This window comes from Camelus ferus, chromosome 10, assembly GCF_009834535.1.
Source record: "Camelus ferus isolate YT-003-E chromosome 10, BCGSAC_Cfer_1.0, whole genome shotgun sequence".
In the NCBI taxonomy this organism is placed as follows: domain Eukaryota; kingdom Metazoa; phylum Chordata; class Mammalia; order Artiodactyla; family Camelidae; genus Camelus; species Camelus ferus.
In genome coordinates this window covers 58,995,349-59,016,361 of record NC_045705.1, presented here as the reverse complement: position 1 = coordinate 59,016,361, position 21,013 = coordinate 58,995,349, and the positions used below count along the sequence as shown (strand labels likewise).

At 43.4% G+C, this 21,013-nt stretch overlaps 1 protein-coding gene across 2 annotated transcripts in view; it reads left to right on the top strand.

The window, feature by feature from the left end:
• The window catches only part of P4HA3 (prolyl 4-hydroxylase subunit alpha 3), a 35,188-nt gene extending 15,289 nt beyond the window's left edge, over positions 1 to 19,899 (top strand). The window contains exons 5-13 of one of the 2 annotated variants that reach the window (XM_032489344.1): positions 1,109 to 1,160; positions 3,084 to 3,247; positions 3,498 to 3,674; positions 8,033 to 8,097; positions 10,496 to 10,655; positions 13,530 to 13,592; positions 17,052 to 17,120; positions 18,396 to 18,476; positions 19,265 to 19,899. In XM_032489344.1, the coding sequence (XP_032345235.1) occupies positions 1,109 to 1,160; positions 3,084 to 3,247; positions 3,498 to 3,674; positions 8,033 to 8,097; positions 10,496 to 10,655; positions 13,530 to 13,592; positions 17,052 to 17,120; positions 18,396 to 18,476; positions 19,265 to 19,399 (966 nt within the window). In that variant the 3' untranslated portion in view covers positions 19,400 to 19,899. Of the gene's footprint in view, positions 1 to 1,108; positions 1,161 to 3,083; positions 3,248 to 3,497; positions 3,675 to 8,032; positions 8,098 to 10,495; positions 10,656 to 13,529; positions 13,593 to 17,051; positions 17,121 to 18,395; positions 18,493 to 19,264 lie in introns of both variants that reach the window. The other variant, XM_032489345.1, reaches the window with a different exon arrangement.
• The last annotated feature ends 1,114 nt before the right edge of the window (positions 19,900 to 21,013 follow it).

Genomic DNA, 21,013 nt, shown 5'->3' with positions numbered 1-21,013 from the left:
GTCACAGGGGTTGAGGGGAGGGGGAAATTGGGAGCTGTTGTTGAATGAGTACAGAGTTTCGGTTCTGCAAGATGAAAAAAGTCTGGAGATTAGTTAGACAACAATGTGAATATATATACTACTACTGAACTGTACACTTAGAAGTGGTTAAGATGGTAAATTTATGTTTTTTTTAACCACAGTTAAAAATTATAATTAAAGAATACTATCTCTGAAAACTATGTAAAAATATAAAAAGTACTCCTGTAGAGTACTCCTGTAAAGTGAAACAATCAGGATATGAAAATGTATGAGAAATAGGAATGTAATTATGTAAACACTGTATGTTACCCAAAGTGCTTAAGTGCCTGGGTTTCAGCGGAGCATTCCCCCCTCCTATTTCTCAGTGTGCTTGTTATTGCTTTTCTCATTAAAAATGAACTTTTTAACAAGCAAAATTAAAATGATCAGAAAGAATTACAGCTTCACAACTCTTCACCATTTCATGGCACCCAGAGCAGGATCAGAGCCCACTCATGGTGGGTTCTGTGCCCCAGGTTTGTCTGGAAAGTGCCTGTTTACTTTCGACCATATGTAGCCCAAGGTTGGCTGGTGGCAGGGAGAGTCATCATTATGCAGTGGAAACCTGAAAAGGGTTAGTTCTTCCTTTGCTTCCCTCCCACTAACTTTGTGGACTCTCAGAAGTACTGAGCCTGGAGAACAAATTATACTTTTAGTAGGGTTTTATATTTCCATTGCTTTTAATAATAAAATATACCAAAATAATAACACCCTGCAGTTAGGTGGTTTTGCATGCTTTCAGATTGGAGGGCATTTTAAGAAAGTTTATTGTCATTTATATTTTTCCCTTCCCTGGTAAGGGTAGTAATAAGTCATTTGTAAATGAGGAAACTGAGGAGACCTGATTTGCATCAAGGCTGCAAATCCTGAATTAGGACAGAACCTCTGCATTTTAGTCTGCAGGTCATCTCAATGAGTCTTACTATCTACTCTTGGTAAGAGTATTTTATAGTTTTAAAAACAAGTCCATTTAATGGTTGGTCAGAGGAGATATCCTCAGTGCAGTTAACGCTTTGTTTTCCTTTTCTTTATTTTTTTTTTTATATAGGCAGGAAATGTTTCGTGTGCCCTCAGCCTCTCCCGAGAGTTTCTTCTCTACAGTACGTAATGAAAAAAGATAACCAAGGTCTGATTTACGGGAAATCCCTCCAACTCCTGGCCTTTAATCCCTGCAAGTGAAATACAGCTATTTTTATTTTTCTCATCTCATAATCCAAGGCACATTTCTAATTTTTGATTAAATCTTACTTACTTACTGACCAATGCATTGGGAGCTGGGGGTTAGTTTTAAAGTTAGTTCTAATGCTAAGAGAAAGCTATCGACCTGTCCCTTTCCTCCTCCACCCCCAACCAGTTGTATATGTTAAGTGTTGCTTCATGGGGAACAAGTCCTGGATTGGGAGCCAGTTTCTTCAGGGACATTTGAAGACCCAGGTTTTGGGCACAAACCTGGGAACGAGTGCAGTCAGTGAGAGCTGTGTGTTCAAGAAGGAAAGCGGCTCAGCAGGGTTATTCACTTTGGCTCTTACAGAGAGATAGGATTCTTCTCTTTAAACCGGAGCTTGCTGTGCTATGCAGGCATCCTGCCCAGTTGGCCACAGAGTTCGGCTCCAGCCCTCTTCAGGCAGCGCCTCAGCAGAGTTAAACAGGAGGAAGACTTGCTAGCTTAGCTCTACTTGGATATTTTTGCTTGAAATATCGGTGGTAGATGGCTTCCAGACAGATACTAAGTAAGATACATAATCACTATTATGTTTTAATATTTATAAAGTATTTCATGTAGGACTTTACAATTGTATTTATTGCTTTTTAATGAATCCACTTAGTTATGTTACTCCTTTCCAATAATTTGGCAAACCATAGGTTAAGGAAGTAGCTGTATGGTCTGGAAATGTGGACAGTTAGTGGTACAGATATATTGATAATCCCTTTATTTCTTTGTAGTTGATCTATTAAAATCTCTGCTTCTCACAGAGAACCCAAATTGTGCACTATTATAGGTGGACAGGTAGGACACAGCAAATTAAAGTTCCTGACTCCATTAATGGCTTTGCAATGTTTTCATTGGTGTTTTGGGCTCATGGTTTCCATTCCCCAAAACTTCATTTCTCTTCTAGTTAAAAAAGGGTGGTGATTTCTGTCCCCTCCTTTGCCAGAGTGGTGGTGGTGGTAGTGATGGTGGTTGAAAGCACACTGAGCTGCTCAGAGAGAGCTGCTTTGTGAGCATTATAACAGTTCAGCATTTCCTTCTGAGATGCACTGAGAACCATGCACATAGGCTAGCAGGCCATGGGTAGCTGCTGACCCACGGGGCATCTCCACCCAAAGAGGGCACAGACAGGTTGGCACAAACAAGACACAAGACTCCCATGGGAAGCCAGGCTAGCACCGAAGTCTAGAGCCCCTTTGTCCCATGCTGCTGTGCTGCGTCTAGGCCAGTTAGGGACTGAGTTGCGAATGAATTAGCTTCCATTTCTCCAGGGAAGAATAGATCAGGTCTCTCTGCTCTAGGTTTTGGCTCTCTGGGCTTCTCTTTCATAGTACTTCCTTGTTGTGTTTTGTTGTAAGTAATTAGTTAATGTGTCTTTTCTCCATTAGACTCTAAACTCTGGGAGGTTAGCCTCTAGCACAGTGTCTGGTGATAGTAGACATTCACGAGATTTATTGAATGAATGGGTGAATGAATGAATGAATGAATGAAGCTTCTTCCCTACACATAAAACTGACCATCCCACTATCCTTCAGCTGCATCCTCATGATCCCTTTGTCTAAAAGTGTTAAGTACCAATTCCTTTCCAAAGTCCTTTGTACCTTCAGATCTACCGGGCCCTGCTTAGTCTTTTTTAATACCAGGTACTCTTCTAGGAGTGAGGGCCTTACAGCCTCCTGGTCATGGACACATGGAGTCACTCTGGTGTCCAGTTACTGGTCGTGTGGGACAGTGAAGCTGTGGAAACCTTGGCAGCTCTCCCGGGGACCACTGTTTGTTAATCTTTATTATTCCCTGCTCTGATTTCTTCCAGGCCCAGATAATAAGAGGATGGCCAGGAATGTCTTGAAATATGAAAAGCTCTTGGCAGAGGGCCCCAACCCAGCAGTAGCTGAGGCTGTCATCCAGAGGCCCAACGTGCCCCACCTGCAGACTAGAGACACCTATGAGGGGTTATGTCAGACCCTGGGTTCGCAGGTAGGATTTCTCAAGGAAAGAAAAAGGGGACCCAGGCTCGGATAGAGGGAGGAAAGGTAGAATTGGGCCAAAGTGAGGGGGAAGGCTGATGCATTAAATAAAAAAACAAACAAAAAACCTCACTTGGACAGCATCAGTGATTAAGTTCTGAATCTCCTGCATTCCAGGTTTTTTATGCTGCAGTTCTCCTAAGTTGGTTTCTTTTCCTAGACCCGTCTTCTCTTAAGCTGATTCTAGTCTTTCCTTCTAGCCCACTCACTACCAGATCCCTAGCCTCTACTGCTCCTATGAGACCAGTTCCAGTCCCTACCTGCTGCTCCAGCCAATCCGGAAGGAGGTCATTCACCTGGAGCCCTACGTTGTCCTCTACCATGATTTTGTCAGTGATGCTGAGGCGCAGAAGATTAGAGGGCTTGCAGAACCGTGGGTGAGTGTCCGCAGGGCCTGCCAAGGACTTCCCTTTGTGTCTTCACATGCCTGGTGTTCAGAAGTGTGAGAACAGGCAGCCTGAACAACTGGATACTTTGTCAGTTCAAGAGTTCAAAATACCAACCATTCCATAAAACTAATCAGTGGTGAAAAAAAATCACAGTAATGGTTGTGTCTGGAGGGGGAGGATGGGCTGGGAGAGGTTACAGATGTGCTCTCAGTGGTTTGTTAGGGATGTGGCATGCATGGCTGTATGCATTGGTCAAAACTCTGCAAATGGTACTCTTAAAATCTGTGCATATCATTGCATTTAAATTTAAACCCCCCAAATTAAAAGGAACCCCCCAATATCAATCATTCCATATAAGTGGTAGAAGAAAAAAGGGGGGTGAAATGCCAGGGGCAAGGGGTGATATCCTAGTACAGAATTACAGAGTGGAAAGATTATCTAGTTTAACTTTATTATTTTATTAAAGGAATGTGAGGTCCAGAGAGGGGAAGGGACTTGATTAAGATCACATATTTTGCTAGAGCCACAACTAGAACTTAGAGGTCCGTCGATGGCTGCTCTGCTATTCTGCTTTCATTGATCAGCTGACTTAGGTTAAGTTGGTAACAAGCAGCCCTCAAGTCTCAGGATGGACAACAGCAGTAGAGGTCGGCTTTATACTCACGTTGCATGTCTCACTGGGGCTGGTGACAGCTTCACCCCACACCGGCTTCACTCTGGGACCCAGCCCAACAGAGCAGCCTCTGTTTGGAACATGGCCCACCTCATGGTAGAGGGAAAAGGCAGAGATGGCAGACTATTAGCTGGCTCTTAAAGCTCCTGCTCGGAAGGGCCAGATGTTACTTCCCAGCCACATTCACTGGTTAAGGCAGAGTGTGCAGCCAACACTGAAGTCAGCAGGGAGAGTATGTCTAATTCTCCGACAGGAAAGGCTCTGCAAGTCACTGCGCCACACTTGATGTTGACGAGGAGGGGAAGCTGAGTCCTCCTCCAGGAAGTGTGGCAAATATTTAGAAGAGTCACACAGTCAGCATCACCACTGCTGCATGTTACCTTTTTACAGATGGCACATTAGGACCGTCTCGGAACTTCTGTGTCAAAGCAGACATCTGGCTCCTCATGGTGTGCCTTCACCCTGCAGTTAGTCCGTTGCTGACAGCAGAACAGTCTGCTGTGTGCCAGATGCTGTACTGGGCGCTGGATACACGAAGAGATAAAGTATTGCTCCCTCCCCTTTACGAGCTTATTGCATAACAGGGAGAAACAGGCGTTTATAACACACTGTGACATGTGCGGTAAGAGAGGTGTGCGAGGGAGCTGTGCTACAGCAGTGTAAAAAAGCAACATAAAAGAGGGACAGGGAGTTGGGTGAAGAGCAGATGGGGGCTGGGTTGGGGGAGAGGAAAAAAGAGAAGGCGTCCCCGTGGACGTGAGATTCATCATAGTGAAATGTGGCAAAGGGTATTCCAGGAAGACAGTCTGTGCACCAGCCTGATGTGCGGTGTGTTCAGAGAGCTGTGGGGAAGCTCGGTGGCTGAAGTGTGCAAGGGATGGGGTGTCCAAGGAATGGGAGATGAGGCTGCGAGGGGAGACACAATTAGAAGTGCCGGAAGTACCGTGCTGGGGAGTTTGGATTTTATTCCAAAGGCAGGGGAGAGCAGTGGGATGGCTTGAAACAGAATGTCCTGTTCAGGTCTGCAGATTTTGAGGAAGATTCTGACAGCAGATGTGGATTGGAGGGAGAAGGGTAGCAATAATCATTTCCTCTAAAAGTCCTTAAGAGAAATCTGGAATCTTTGTATGGAAGGTTTTTGACGTGATTATGCTCCACTGGTGAATTGGAACCAAGTATTCTCAATAGCTTTGGCTTCTCACTGAGGCGGCGGCAGTGTTTGGCCAGCAGCTACTTTTTCCCCAGAACAACTCTGTTGCTGTGTAATGGGACAGGCGGCCCACCCAGAGATGTTCATTTAATCCCCCGCGCCAGTCATCTGTTTGGCATGCACAGGCCTTGCCACACTCCCCTCGCTCAGAAGTGGCTCACTGGAGTCTGGTCTATGACTCACCCAGGAGTAAGCCCTGGGTGTGTGTGGTGGCCGCTGCCCCATGGGAACTGAGCCACCTCAGGGGCCTGTGTTGAATTTCTCCACTCCTTTTCACTACCCGTTTCTCAAAGAAGACTCTCTCATCACTCCTCCCCCATCCACATCCTACCCGTCCCTGAAGACTCAGTTGAAACCCCACACCTCCCTTGGCCCCCCAGCCCTGACCGCTCTGGCCCACTTCATAGGTTCTTTCAGTAGAAACATTTTTTCAGAGCCCTTTTTTGGAGCCACGTATAATAACCTCTACCTCCTCTGAACTCCAGGCTTTTGTCTTGAGTTGTCTGGTACTTTCATTTATTCTGCCATTTACATGTTGTCTGGTATCACTAATAGTTTCATAGCTTAGCATCCTGTCCCCCTAACTAGACAGTAAACTAGCAGGGATCCCATGTTGTCCTGGAAATGCCTGGCCATTGCAGCCAGAGTAATCTGCAAAGGGTCATATCTGACCGAATCAAACCCTTGCATAAACTCTTTAATGGGTCACTTTTGCTCTCAAATGATTACAAAGCCCCTTGGCCTGGCTGCTGCCACCCGCTATGCAGCATGTCCCCCCCTACACTGACACCCCAGATGCACTGAACAATCTGCATCTCCGTGAATGGGTAGTGCTCACCAGCCTCCCTGCACACTCTTCTCTCTGTCTGAAATCCTCTTCCCTCGGCCTCTTTTCACCCGTATGAGTCCAGTTGCCTTTTGGGCATCTTGGGAAGCCTTTCTGTCCTTCATAAGAATGGGCTCGATGCTTCTCTGTATTTTCATAGCACCCTGTACCTGCCCATTAAGGCCCCATTAGATGACTTATGTCTGGTTTCATGTGTTGTATTTCCAATGCCTAGCACGGTGCTGAGCACAGAGAACAACCAACAGGTACTTGTCCCCCCAGATGAGTGACTTTTAGGTGCGCAGAACATACTTGTTAAAGGAATTAAGTACTTGTCTCCTTAAAGGGGAGAGGAGTGGAGCAGAGATTCCCTAGGATTTGTTTTGAAACCACTGACGTTGTAAATGAACAGAAGGGACTATCTCTTTATGAATCCCCCCTCTCTCCTCTTTGAGTGGCCTGGGAGAGGACACTGGAACAACTGGCAAAGGACTGGGTAGAGGCAACATCAGTCACCTGCCGACTTCTTGCATCCTAGTGTTACGGAGGGAGAGGCCGCGAGGAGCTCCAAGGACGTGTTGTTCACATGCTGCATTTTATAGCTGGGGAAACGGGCCCAAGGAGGGAAGAGCCTTTCCCGAGGTTGTTTACCTGGTTCAGCAGCAGGAACAATAATACCATAGAAACTTCTGAGAAGGGAAGGGGTTTCTGTCACATGCCCTTCGTTGACTGTGCTCTGCTCTGACTATGTAGGAAGTGCCAGGGCTGTGTCTTGAGGCACAGGACTCTGGTTCATTCACTCCTGGGTTCATTTCACCAATCCTGAGCACCTACTCCCTGCACCCTGGGATGCAGCACTGAAAAAGGACCAAGTCCTTGCCCTCATGGAGCTGACATTTTGATGACAGATGCAGATTATGACTTATATAAATAAATCATATTTCTCTTTCTGTCCCTGGTACAGTGCTTTTGCAATTAGAAGCCATTTTATTTAAAAAATAATTTAAAATTTATATCCAGACATTCAGAACAAAATAGAGACATTTAGAACAAAATAGAGACATTCAGTTAAATTAGTGACTTCCAACCTGTTTGTTTTTTCCCCCATAACCAAGGTGGCTGCAAGCAAAACAGATTTTGATTCTTTGTAAGGAAGAGCTTTTATTGGAACTGCTCAGAAGGAGCAGGCTGCCTCTGAGGGTAGAGAGTGTCCTGTCATCGGTGGTGTTCATTTAATGTGACAAACACTAAGTGCTTATCATCAGTCAGGCCCTACTCCAGACACCGGGATATAAAGATAAATGAGAAACAGCCCTTGTTCTTACAGAGCTCACAATCTTGCAGATGCAAAAATGATTCAAAATCACTTTTCTTTCAGTTCCAGAGTTTTTTGAGTGCTTACTATCTACCAGATATGAAGCTAAAGATTATTTTCAACTCTGAGCTTTTGGTCACTTTTTAAATTTTCAAGGTTGCTAGCTATCACTAAATTAGTAGCATGTGCAAAATATCCTTTAATTAGGGAAGAATGAGTGACTGAAGTTTAGGCTAAGAGAGGGGCTTGTTTGTGGAAATGAGAACCCTTCCTTCTGCATCATATTAACCACATGGACTTTGTCTTACATCCTTCATACCAGCTACAGAGATCCGTGGTGGCATCAGGTGAAAAGCAGTTACCGGTGGAGTACCGCATCAGCAAAAGGTACGAGGGGTCCTTTTTTGGCAGGGAATCGGGTTATACCTGCTGGCCGCCCTTGGGCCTGTGGCACCGGTGACTGAAGGTCCGCAACAGTCACTCAGGTGCCGTCAAAGATGCCACTGGAGAACCAGTTGTTCACTTTTCTATCTGTACATTCCTGTTGAGAGGGAGCAGTTTCCACTTCCTTCACCCAAGGGCCTTTCACAGGTTGTTACATGGTCTGAGGCCACTAAGGAAAGACTTGAAGAAGCTCCTATGCCCCAGACTGAAAAATAAGTGTGTAGTTCATCTCCCAACCAGGACTGCTTTTCCAGAGAAAAAGTCCTGTCTCCATTTGGATTTCAACTTTACAAGATTCCAGCCCCACCTCCTGACTCATTCAAAGCACAGCTTGCCACTGTTCAGGCAAGACAGATGGCCAGAATCTCTGGACCTGACGCCTTCTCTAGAGGGGCAGAGTCAGCTGTGAGAGCCCAGCCATATTCCCGCCCCTCCCCCCCTGCTCACCCCCACTGCAGCCCTTGGTTAATGCTATAATGACAGGATGGATGAAACAGTAAGAGGAGGGTCCCCACTGGAGCTGTGGGAGATAGTGACGACATCCTTGGGGAGAGGCCAGACCTCAGGCTGGGTGGATGGTTTTGTTGTCTGGGAAGTGAGGTGAGTGACGAAAGCTTTGATTCAGAATCATTTGGCTTAACTCGTTTAGTCTGATACATTTTGGGACCTTTTACATTAGGATTTATTTTCTAAGTTTTGAAAGGTCTGTATAACTTCAGCTTCATTGCTCTTCTAACCTTTCGGACATTGTAGTGTCACAGAGAAAAATTAACCTTTTATTTAGATTCATTGCTTTTGCAGGAATAGGTGGTATTCTCTTTCCTTTCCAGGTAAAGAAACTGACACCTTCACTGCCTCCTCTGACTCCCCTCCCATCCCATTGCACCCCTTTGAATTTTGGTTCTGTCCTCACAGCTTCACTGGAACTGGTCCCTCAAAGGTCACAGTAAACTCCTAATCACCAAGTCATTTTCCTGTCCACGAACCTTCACTGACTATTTGTTATCCACAAAGACCAGCTTCCTGACCACAGTGTCCTCAGCTGTCTACGACATGCCCTGAGCCCACCTTTCTAGCCGTATTTCCCATTGCTTCTCTCATAGACCAGATGCTTTTGTATTGGTACACAGTACATATTGTCACCCTTCCACGTCTGCGCTTATGCTCTTTCTTCAGCCTGGAATACCCCTATGCCTTTCCCATCTACTGAAGTGATATGCACCCTTCAAAACTTGGCCTGTATGTCCATCTTACCTCAGTGGCCCAGTCAGAATTAATGTCTCCTTCCTTCATGCTCCCCAGCACTTTGCTTTAAAGACTGGTCCTCATATTTCACTCGACCTTGATCTGTACTCAGTTATATTTGTGTGTCTTTTCTCATGAGCCCTTTGAGCACAATAGCTTCGTCTTGGGTATCTTTGTAAACCTAGGAGCCCATAGCATAGCACTGTGTACGCACTCTATACCAAAGAATGAACAAATTGATCCATCACTTTTAGACCAAAGAAGTGGTCTTCCCAGACATGCCAAAGCACTTCCCCTCAGAGCCCTCATCATCTCCCCCAGAGGCTCATTGGCTGCGGTTGGGGAGCACTTCCTCACTTCCCAAGGACCTACAATTCTGATCCCAAATCCTCCACTTTGTCAGAACCTCAACAAGACGTTCAGGGAAGGAGACTGAACTTTGCTTCTTGGCCTTTGACCTATCCTGGTTTGTCTTGGAGTAGAGCAGAAGAGCAGAGATTTTTCTGTCTTTTACAGCAATCACTAACATACAGCTTCCAAAGCATCTTTGTAAGCATTGACTGTCATGATCTTCATAAATCTGTGTAGTAGATATTATTATCACCCCCATTTTATAGATGAATACACTGAACCTTAGAGATGCTAAAGGTTAAGTGCCTGATATAGGGTCCCCTAGAGGATCCGGGACTGGTCTTACTACTCTGAATCTTTTCCAGTTGCACCCAGCTTCCTCTGTTGAGATGTCTCTAAAACAGCGTTTTTAAAGACAGATTTTTTTTGTCTTACTTCTCTTTGTTTCCCAGTGCCTGGTGATGTGACCCTTCATTCTTCACAGCACCTAGCACAGGGTCTGGAGTTCAGTAGTCCTCAGAGAATGTTTGTTGAATGAATGAACTTGTGAATGTTGAGACAGAGCACCAAGTGGACTGGGCTAACTTAACATGAAAGTGAGCAGGTATTAGGTATTCATGTCTGTCCTCCTGTCCTCTCTCCCCCACTCCCTTCCTTCTGCAGTTGGCATTCATTCAGTCAGTCACAGATGTTTAGTTGTTTCTGGAATCAAATCATTGATGCTCCAATCTGTGGTGTGTTTTAGTGCCTGGCTGAAGGACACTGTTGACCCAATGCTGGTGACCCTTGACCATCGCATTGCTGCCCTCACAGGCCTTGACGTCCAGCCTCCCTACGCAGAGTACCTCCAGGTGGTAAACTATGGAATCGGAGGGCACTATGAGCCTCACTTCGACCATGCTACGGTAACTATGGGGTCAGTGACCAATCTCCTGGGGTAGGGAACCAGGGTATTATTTATTTCTCTGAGGCAGAGCTCCTATAGAGCCCCCAAAGTTCATTCTAATCTTAGAATAAAGGTTTTTGTTCTAGGTAGATCTGAAAACCTTGGTTTCAGGCTGATTGCTGCTGACTCATTTCTCATATGTCACCATCCCTCTCTCTAAAATTTGCTAGTGGGGAGAAGAATGTGCTCTTGCATGAAGTCTTCTGTCTTACTTCACTCAGGAACTTCCTAGTGAAAATTGTCCTTCCTCCAGTTACTCTTCATTCCTCATGATTTCAACTGCCCATCTTTGCTAACAGGTACTCAGCAAATAATTTCTGAGGATTAAAAAGCTCTCCCCAGAATTGATCTATAGATTCAACCCAAACTTTATCAAAATTATAGGTTTATTTTTATAGAAATCAACAAGCTGTTCACAAAATGTATATGGAAAGAAAAGGACCTAGAACAGCCATTACAATTTTGAAAAAGAAGGACAAAGTTGGACAACATACACTACCTGATTTCAAAATTTAATAATAGAGCTGCAGGAATAACGCAGTGTGGTATTGGTGTAAGGAGAGACACGTAGGTCAGTGCAACAGAATAGAGTCCAGAAATAAACCCACACATTCATGGTCAATTGATTTTTGACAAAGGTGCCAAGGAAATTTAATGAGGAAAAGATAGCCTTTTTTTAAAATTCTTTTTTGAAGTGTAGTCAGTTTCCAATGCGAGTTTCAGGTGTACAGCAAAACAATTCAGTTATACATATACATACATACATATGTATTTTTTCAGATTCTTTTCCATTACAGCTCATTACAAGAAATTGAATATAGTTCCCTGTGCTGTATAGTAGGTCCTTGTTGTTTATCTATTTTATATATAGTAGTGTGCATCTGTTAATCCCAAACTCCTAATCTATCCTCCCCTACCCTCTGATAACCATAGTTTATTTCCTATGTCCGTGAGTCTATTTCTGGCTTGTAAATAAAATTTGTATCCAAAAAGATAGTCTTTTAAACAAATGGTTGGAAAAGTTGTCTATCTGCAAAATAATAATAACTGTAACAACTCTAGACCCTTCTCACCATATACAAAAACTAACTCAAAATGGATCATAGACCTAAATGTAGGATGCAAAGTTATAAAACTTCTAAAAGAAAACATAGAAAAAATCTTTGTGACCATGGGTCAGGCAAGGATTTCTTAGATAGTCTACCAAAGCATGAATCATAAAAGAAAAATAAAAGTGGTAAATTGGACCTCATCAAAATTAAAATAATTTGCTTTTCAAAAACACTATTAGAAAATGAAAAGATATGTCACCAACCAGGAGAAATCATGTATCTGATAAAGGATTACATCCAAAATATATAAGAAACTTATCATTCAATAATTAGATAACTCAGTATTTTAAAATGGGCTTATTTGAATTATTATTTTAATAGGTTAATAATCAAATAGATTATTTGAATGGGCACTTTACCAAAGAAGATAAATGAATGGCTAATAAGCACATGAAAAAGATGATCAACATCATTAGGGAAATGAAAATTAAAACCACAGTGAAATAGTATCACACTCCTATTGGAATGGCTAAAATAAAAGAGACAGATCATATCAAGTGTTGAGGATGTGGAGGAACTGGAGCTCTCAGAATCCACTGATGCGAATGTCAGGTGGTACAGACACTTTGGAAAACAGTTTGGCAGTTTTTTAAAAAGTTAAACATACACCTACATATGATCCAGCCATTTTACTCCTAGGTATCTTACCCCAAAGAAAAGGAAATATATGTCCATACAAAGACTTGTACAAGATGTTTATAGCAGCTTTATTTGTAATAACCAAGAATTGGAAACAACCCAAAAGTTCATCAACAGGTGAATAAATAAACACATTTTTCTATGTCCACACAATGGAACACTACTAAGCATTAAGAAGAAATGACACAGGGAACTATATTCAATATCTTGTAATAACCTTTAATGAAAAAGAGTATGAAAACAAATATATGTATGTATATACATGACTGGGACATTGTGACCAGAAATTGATGCAAGATTGTAAACTGACTATATTTCAATTACAAAAAAAAAAAAAAAAAAAAGAATTACTAATACAAACAACAACATAGATGAACCTTAAAAACACTATGCTCAGTGAAAGAAGCCAACAACAAAAGACTACATATTTATGATTGTATTTATATAAAATTTCTAGAAAAGACAAAACTATAGAGACAGAAAGCAGATCAGTGGTTGCCCAGAGTTGGGGGTGGGAATGGGCAAATTGACCTAAGGGAACTTTTTCAGCTGATGCAAGCTTTCTAAAATTGGATGATGGGAATACCTGCACAACTATTAAAATTTACTAAAACTCATTGAAAAATGCTCTTACAATGATTGAATTTTATGGCATGTGAATTATATCTCAGTTAACTGTTCTATGACAAGAGTTTGTCTTTTTGGCAAATAATCAGGAACTCCAGTTTTAAGACTTGGTATTTTTACAGAATAATTATCTATGGTATTTTATATACTAAGTTATACCAATAAGAATGTAAACGTGCAATTAACCCCTCACATAGGACTTTCGCTACTGACAAGCAATTTTGTTTGATTAGTATATAATTCACTTATATGAGTATCTAATAAACTGGTTAAAAAAACAAACAGTGTATTGAGTACCTGCCAGCAAAGATGGGCACATACTTGACTAGGTATAGCTCAAGTCTGTATCCCATCTGTGACACCCCATTTCTCTCCTCCCTGTATTGTGGTGGAATCCTGGTTGTCACTCTGGTGCCATCTGCATAAAATAATGGTATGTTCTATTTTTGTCTCAGTCACCAACCAGCCCACTGTACAGAATGAAGTCTGGGAACCGAGTTGCAACATTTATGATCTATGTGAGTCTTGCTCTGGAGGGACCAGGCTACTTACTTCATGACTATATCTCTTTTATTTTATGGTTTTTTAAAGCAATAGCAGATTTTGATTTTATATGAAGTTTATAGCACCAAAATCTCCGGGATGTGTTTGAATTTCATACAGCATTCGTCTTGGGCACTATAGGAGGTACAAAGAAATACATGTCAGCTCCTGCCCTCAAGGAGCTTACTTACATTGTGTAGACCTAAATGTGACCTTGTCATCAGCAGTGATTAGGATGGGAAGTGGGGTTGGCCAGGAGATCCTGGGACCTGAACAACACAGGACGGGGATGTGAGAGTCTCTCTTTGAGGCCCCATAGACTAGTTGGTATTGAAAAGCACAGACCCATAGCTGAGGCTGTGGCGCTGTGAGGGGAAAGAGAGGTGAGAAATGAAGCAGCAGGGATCACGAGAGGGAAGAACAGAGGTGCTGAGAGAGAAATTCAGTGTGTGGCTCTCTTAATTGTAGTGAAATTTTTCTTCCTTATCTCCCCTCCAAATTCTTTGGTAAAATCTACATTACGCCCCCATAAAAAATAAATTGGCCTCCTCTCCTAATTTCTGACCTAAGCCTACAGGATTTGGAGCCAGTTTTCATCATCTCACCTATCCTCTTGTCTTCATATCATGTGGGTTTACAGACAAGTCTATGGACAAGTCGTAATTTCAATCATCTGTCACTTAAATTATAAGAGGTGTATTATTGTTAAATGAAGGGATAAACATGCTAAATATAAGTGCTCTACATAACACCCTAAGAGGAAGTCCTGGTTTCAGGCCCATTAGAATAGCAGACACCCCACCCTAGCATTCTCTTTTTTCTTAGTGCTGTAACTCACCTCCACAGTGCAGCCAAGAAAGGACAGTCAGAGGCCAGTCGGTGCTCTATAGTCTTAATGTTGGCAATCCCTACATGTTTCTTCCTGTGGCTCGGTTTTGACTTTTCTGAAGAACTGGAAGGCTGCCACTGCCAGTGGTGTCTGGCCTCCTGTGGTCACTCTGACCATTCTGATCAGGCACAGAGGGAAGCGGACGTCAGTTCTTTGGGCTGGGGATGCAGCTTGGATCAGCAGCTGGTACATTTCTGGTTGATGACTCAAGCTGGTATGGGAGGTCAGAGGCAGTGAAGAACATTATCAACCAAAGACTAGGATAGCTGTGGGCCAGTATCTCTCTGTTCTTTATCCTCCTAATGTCTCCTGCAGCTGATTCCCTGATTCCAGAGGCCCAGTTACTTTGGTAAGTGTAGCATGGATGCAAGAGCCCAGCGATTTTAAATAGCAAATGCAAGTGTGTTTGTGTGTAGCTCATTTTCTTGCCCTGTGCCTCCTCACAGGATTGTCATGAGGATCTGATGAAATAATGTAAGGGGATACTCTCTAAAGTTTCAGACAACATGTGTCTGTGCTGTATCCCAGAAAGCAAGTATAGGCCCCCATACTTGCACCAGCGTCATGGGACTCAGGAAGTGCGAGGTGATGCCCAATTCCTCCATCTTCAGGTTCGGGCTAACACCATCATAAATATGTCTAAAGACAAGAGAGAAGGTATATGGAAAACATAAAAGTAATATTGTAGGGGGAAGATAATCTTTAAGAAGTAGAGGATTGAGTTGAAATCAGGTTAGTGATTTTCTGCTCAGATGGGATATAAGATCAGTCCCAGTACAAAACCATGAAAAGTTTACAGAGGGAAGATTTCCCTCCCCTCTACCAATATCACAAACTGAGAGCTTTGTAGCACACAGATCAGATTCTCTTTTCAACTTGCTGGGTAAGTCGTCCCTTCCCACTCCACTGTGAAAGCACAGGTTCCCCCCCGCTGTATCTTGCTTACACCCACAGCGGCTGACAGTAGGGGTTTGAATAGAATCGTCCAGTTTGTTAGTTACTTGAATACAAGGAGCAAATTGTTGCTCTCATCGCCCTTCCCAAAGGGCTACCAGGGGAGGACAAGATATGCTAAAAATCACCACTGCCCATTCCAGGTTCTGAATCACCAAGTCAGCTCAGATTCCTCTTATGAGTGCCAGCATCCTAACTCCCATAGCCCTTGCTCTGTGACACAGGTGAATAAGGTGGGAACCCTGAATGTTCTGGTAGACAGTCAGCCAGGGTGGGTCATGCTGCTGGTTAGAAAATAATTTAGCAGTATGTAGCAAAAGTATTGAACATTTGTATACTTTTGACCCAGTACTACTAATGCTCATACTCTTTCCTATGAAATCTAAAATGAAAAAACAATTTCGTTAAGATGTTTGCAGTGTTATTTGTAATAGTAAACATTTGGAAATAACCTAATTCAAGAATGTAGCATAATGGTCATAAGCAGGGACTCTGTAGTCAGCTAGCCTGGCTCCGCTGCAGTCCCGGCTCAGTCGGCCGAGGAGTTACGTGACCTTTTGTGAAGCACTTAATCTGAGACTCAGTTTCCTCATCTGTAGAAAGTGAATAACAACAATCCTGACTCATAGGAATAAGTGAGGATGATGTATTTGTTGTGAGGAATAAGCGAGATAATATATTTGTATGGATTTGGTATAATGCCTAACATATGGTCAGTGCTCATGGCCAGTGCTTAGTAAATGTCAACTATTACAATTAAAATATAACAGTGCTTTTGTTCTCTGGATGGTAAGATGATAAATAGTATTATTTTAAAATATGTTCCTGAATTTTTCAAAATATTTAGGTTATCATGTATTTCTTTGATAATCAGAAAAAAACTCTTTATATTAAGAAAGCACATCCATAATTCTAGGATATTCCAGTGGTGAAACGCCTTAGCTGAGATTACCTAGAGAGGGGCTGGGGGATCTGGGAAACACACCAAAGGTGCAATCAGTAGTTCCTGTGATGCCCAAATTTCAAAACTAATCATTGTAGTCTCAACAGTGCTCTGTAAGTCACCGGTCATGATCCATTAGTGGGCTGTGAAATCAATTTAGTAGATCTGGTCAGCATTTAAGAAATCTGAACTAGAATAGAATTTAAAAAAATGGAAATAACAGAAGGTATCTCATGTAGTAAGAATGTTTTATGAAACTTTTACTTCAGGAGCAAGTGTGTGTGTGTGTGTGTGTGTGTGTGTGTGTGTGTGTGTGTCTTAGATTGTGATATAAACTATATTTCTTCCTGAGGGTCTCAAAGTTTGAATCTACTTATGGCAGTCCTCACTAAGATGTTAGCTGGAAGGGTAAAGAAAGGGTTAATTTCTAAAGGTTGTCCTCCAGTGACCCTGCAGGCAAACACCAATGCCACTGAGTAGCCTCTCTTAATTCCTAAACTGGGTGTTAGTCTTTCCAGAAGTATTTCTCTCAGAGATGAAATGGGGGCACACAGGAGGAAATCTATGCAAAAATGACATCAGATGTCAGGGAGGGCAGAGTAGGGCAGTCGGGCTGTTTCAACCCTGGCTTTTTCTCTGGTCTTGTAGCTGAGTTCTGTGGAAGCTGGAGGAGCCACAGCCTTCATCTATGGCAACTTCAGCGTTCCTGTGGTCAAGGTAAGTGGGGGTCTGATCCCGACACATGGTTTTAAGAGTGCAGAACTAACACCCTAGCTTTCATGCTGTCTGTGCTTGCAAGCTTATTCCTGGGAGGGGGGATAAAAAGGCTGGGCTGATCCCCAGAATCAAAGATAATCCCTCAGTTTTCTTGATTACGGCATGTTATTCGTGCCTGTATTTTTCATTTTATTTACACTTACTACAAGTAGATGGTTCCCTGTCCGCCTATACATTACAACAGAACTCCTCAAAGGTGAGAACTCACTTTTACTCCCCTCTGGATCCTCAACAGGTCCCTTTAGCCATTCGTTCAACATTGAGGGCTGGAGGCACTGAGGGCACCAAGGAAAACTCATAGTCCTTGCCTCCAGGAGCTCACAGAGAAGTTAACAGGCAGTAACCCATGCTATAAAGTCAGATGAGGCACAGAGGAGGGCTAATGTTGTAAGAGGTTTGTTTAATGAATGAATATTTCCCCTAAATGTCAGATCAATCAGGGATGGCAGCTCTTAATTAAGGAATGAAACGAAGACAGGTTAATTAAGGTCATGCCATGGAGCACTCAGCACAGTGCCCAGCACATCCTAAGCATTCAATAAGTAAGTGTTGGATATCTATCAGAACTCAGGGGGTTGGCCAAGGTTAACGTAAGCGTATAGGGGGAAGAAACTGAGTATGGAGGGGGAGAGAACATACAAGATTTGGAGTCAAAACGTCTGGGTTTGAGTCCCGAATTTACTCCTTCTTGGTTGTATGACTTAAAGCCCCTAAGCCTCAACTTCCTTGATGTTAAGGTGGGGATTATGATGATGCCTGCTTCCTGGGGGGTGTTATTAGGAAGTGCCTAAGGAAGGGTAAGCATCTGAATTAAGTTCTTAGTTGTGAGGAATAGTTTGTTCCACCTTGCGCTTTTTGCTGAGTATCTCTCCTCAGTGATCCAATTGACACCCTGTGCTCACCTTTCCCCCAGCACTTGTCACACTGTCTCATCCTGGTGTGTTTTTATGTCCATCTCTCCCACAAGACTACAAGCTCCCTAACAGCACAATGGGACATGATTTGTCTCTGCATTCTCAGGGCCTGTTGAGCAGGCCTTCGATAAGTGATGTATGAGTAAAGGATGAGTAAATGGCAACTTATACCATTTTCTTATTTCCCCTGATCTGCATGGATGGTTTTCTTGTTTAATGATAATGCATGTATTTGTCCTCAGTAAATGCTTCCAAAGGACTGAGATTCTGGTCTAATCCTTCCTGGGGATCTTGTTTTCAGAATGCAGCACTGTTTTGGTGGAACTTGCACAGAAGTGGTGAAGGGGATGGTGACACACTTCATGCTGGCTGTCCTGTCCTGGTAGGAGATAAGTGGGGTAAGGCCTGCCTTTCTGGACATAGGAATGGGGTGAGGGGTTTAGGGTAGTTATATAGGGGGTGGATAGAAAATAGCATAGCCTTTTCATTCCAAAAGCTTCATAACAGTGCCACATTATATTGAGGTGACTGGATTCTGGCTTACTTGCCACTAATAGATGGGATCCTGTAAAGGGCAGGCTCCTGTCACAGAGCAGGTGTCAGTAAAAGTTTACTGGCCTCACCAGATAGGTCTTGATTCCTGAGCACAGCTGAGGAAGAGTATGGTGCTGAGGTCAAGTCCCCTGCCCAGGGAGAGAACCGCCAATCACCATGAGGAGATGGTCAAACAAGGAAGAGATAAATGAGAAGGGGACATGTTTATATCATATACATGCCCAAGAGCACTTAGCTCTGAAGACAGCAAAAGAAGGAGAAGAGGGACTTTCGTGCTGAGATGAACTCTGCTAGGAGAATCCACCCCTTTTCTCTCATTACCCTGCAGTGGTACCCCGGGGGAAGGGGGGCTTTTAGGAGCTATATGAAGGGTAAGCAGCCATAGTACCCATGGGTTTGAAAATTAGTCTGTAGTAGACAGGACCTGCTAGGGACTTTTTCCAGGGGTCTCTGCTCTTTACGGCTGCTGGAAGCAACATCTCGTAGTCCACAGCAGGGCTGGGACCAGGGCGAGGCAAATGAACTGCCAAGGGTGTGGAATTAACAACCCTGTGAGTGAGCATCGCTACTGTCTGCTCTGCTGAGCCTGCTGTCTTCCTCCCCATTCTCCCTCAGTGGCCAACAAGTGGATACACGAGTATGGACAGGAATTCCGCAGACCCTGCAGCTCACGCCCTGAAGACTAAAATGGTGGCAGAGAGAAGCTGGAGGAGTCCTGTGGCTTTCCAGAGAAGCCAAAAGCTAGGGTAAGAGAGGAGAAAGGAGAGCAAGCTTCTGGAGGAGGGCCTAGTCAGCACTGCCTGTTCCTTGTAAATGGGAGACAAGGACGTGGTCTTTAGCAGGGGACACCTGAGAATTTACATTATTTCTTCTCAAGCCATGAGTCACAGCAGAATGGACAGTACAAAGGAGGGGGCAAGAAGGCGAGAGAGAGAGAAGTTTCTGGAGCTCAGACACTCTGTTGGGAACAGGACATACCAACAGTCTCCAGGGTTTGGTCAGTGGGGCTTTTGCCACTTGGAACCTTGACCACAGGGGCCTAGAAGCAGCAGTGAGGACACCTGCAGGCGGTGCCTGACCCCCCATTTGCCCTTTTGCCCACCGACTTCTGCTGAAGACTGAGCAGGGGGTGTCTCTGTATCCGGAGTGTACCTCATGTGATGATTTTTTTTAAAGTAGAAAGTAACTTTCTTCTTTTTTTATATGATGATTTTTTTAGTACAGCCATTAAAAATGTTTTAATACAGTCATTAAAATGTTTACATATTTTTTTCACAACCAAGAACATTCTTACATTATAATATGGAATGAAAAAAAAAAGCAGAGTATACCACTTTATTTCTGCTATAATCTCATCTTGGCTCACCTCCCCTTACTGCATTCCAGACCCATGACATTCTTTCTACTCAAAATCACCACGCTCATCGCTGTCAACTCTTCAGGCCTCTGCATTCGCTGTTCCCACCATGGCCGAGCTCTCCTCCCCACTCCACTCTCGGCTCAATGTCACTTCAGGAGGACTTCTCTGACACCCAAATTTCTAGCCCCTTTCATTCACATTAGCCAACTTTATTTTCTTCCTAACTTTTTTCTCAAATGACTTTCTTCATTTGTTTAATTGTGGTCACTTGCTTTCCCTGCACGGTAGGTGCTTTAAGACCCCTCTCTACTTTGTAAATGCCTCTACGGTAGCCCCCATCTCACTGAATTTCAATATTTGTTTATTTGCCTGGCTGCCTGCACTCCTTATTCCTCTTGGTATCCCCAGAAAAAGGTCTGTTTCAAATAAGGAGGCATTCAGCAAATATTTTTGGATAAATGAATAAGGCCTCCTTTGAGATGCACTTTGGAGGACAGGTAGAATTTTTATAGGCAGAGTCTGATGAGGAGAAGCATTGCCCAGCAGCAGGACTAGCATGAGCTAACGCTGCAATGATGAGTCACTAATATTTGAGCACTTGTGCAAAGGGAACATTCCAGGTGACTTGGCTTAGGTCCCTCAACAGGGGCTGGGGCATTTGTCTTGTCACAAAGAAGCCACACAGGTAAAGGACTAGGTGCTTAGGTGCTGTGCTGCTTCCGCTCCCTTCCTGCACCATACACTTCAGGATTTCTGCTTCCCAGAGCTCTGTGGCCCCCAAGGAAAAGGTTCTGATGCGCTGATATCCAGCTTCCTGCAGAGCTTCCATGAGCACCTGCTCATATCCCCAGTATTTCCAGAGTGCATCAGGATTCTGGAAACCCTCTTTCTTACCAAGCTACTGTCATGTAAGGGAGGAAAAATACTTTTCCCTCTACCCTTCTGAGTTCTTAGCCAAAACCTCTGTAATAAAAAACATATTAAGAGGAGGAAAACAGAAGTTT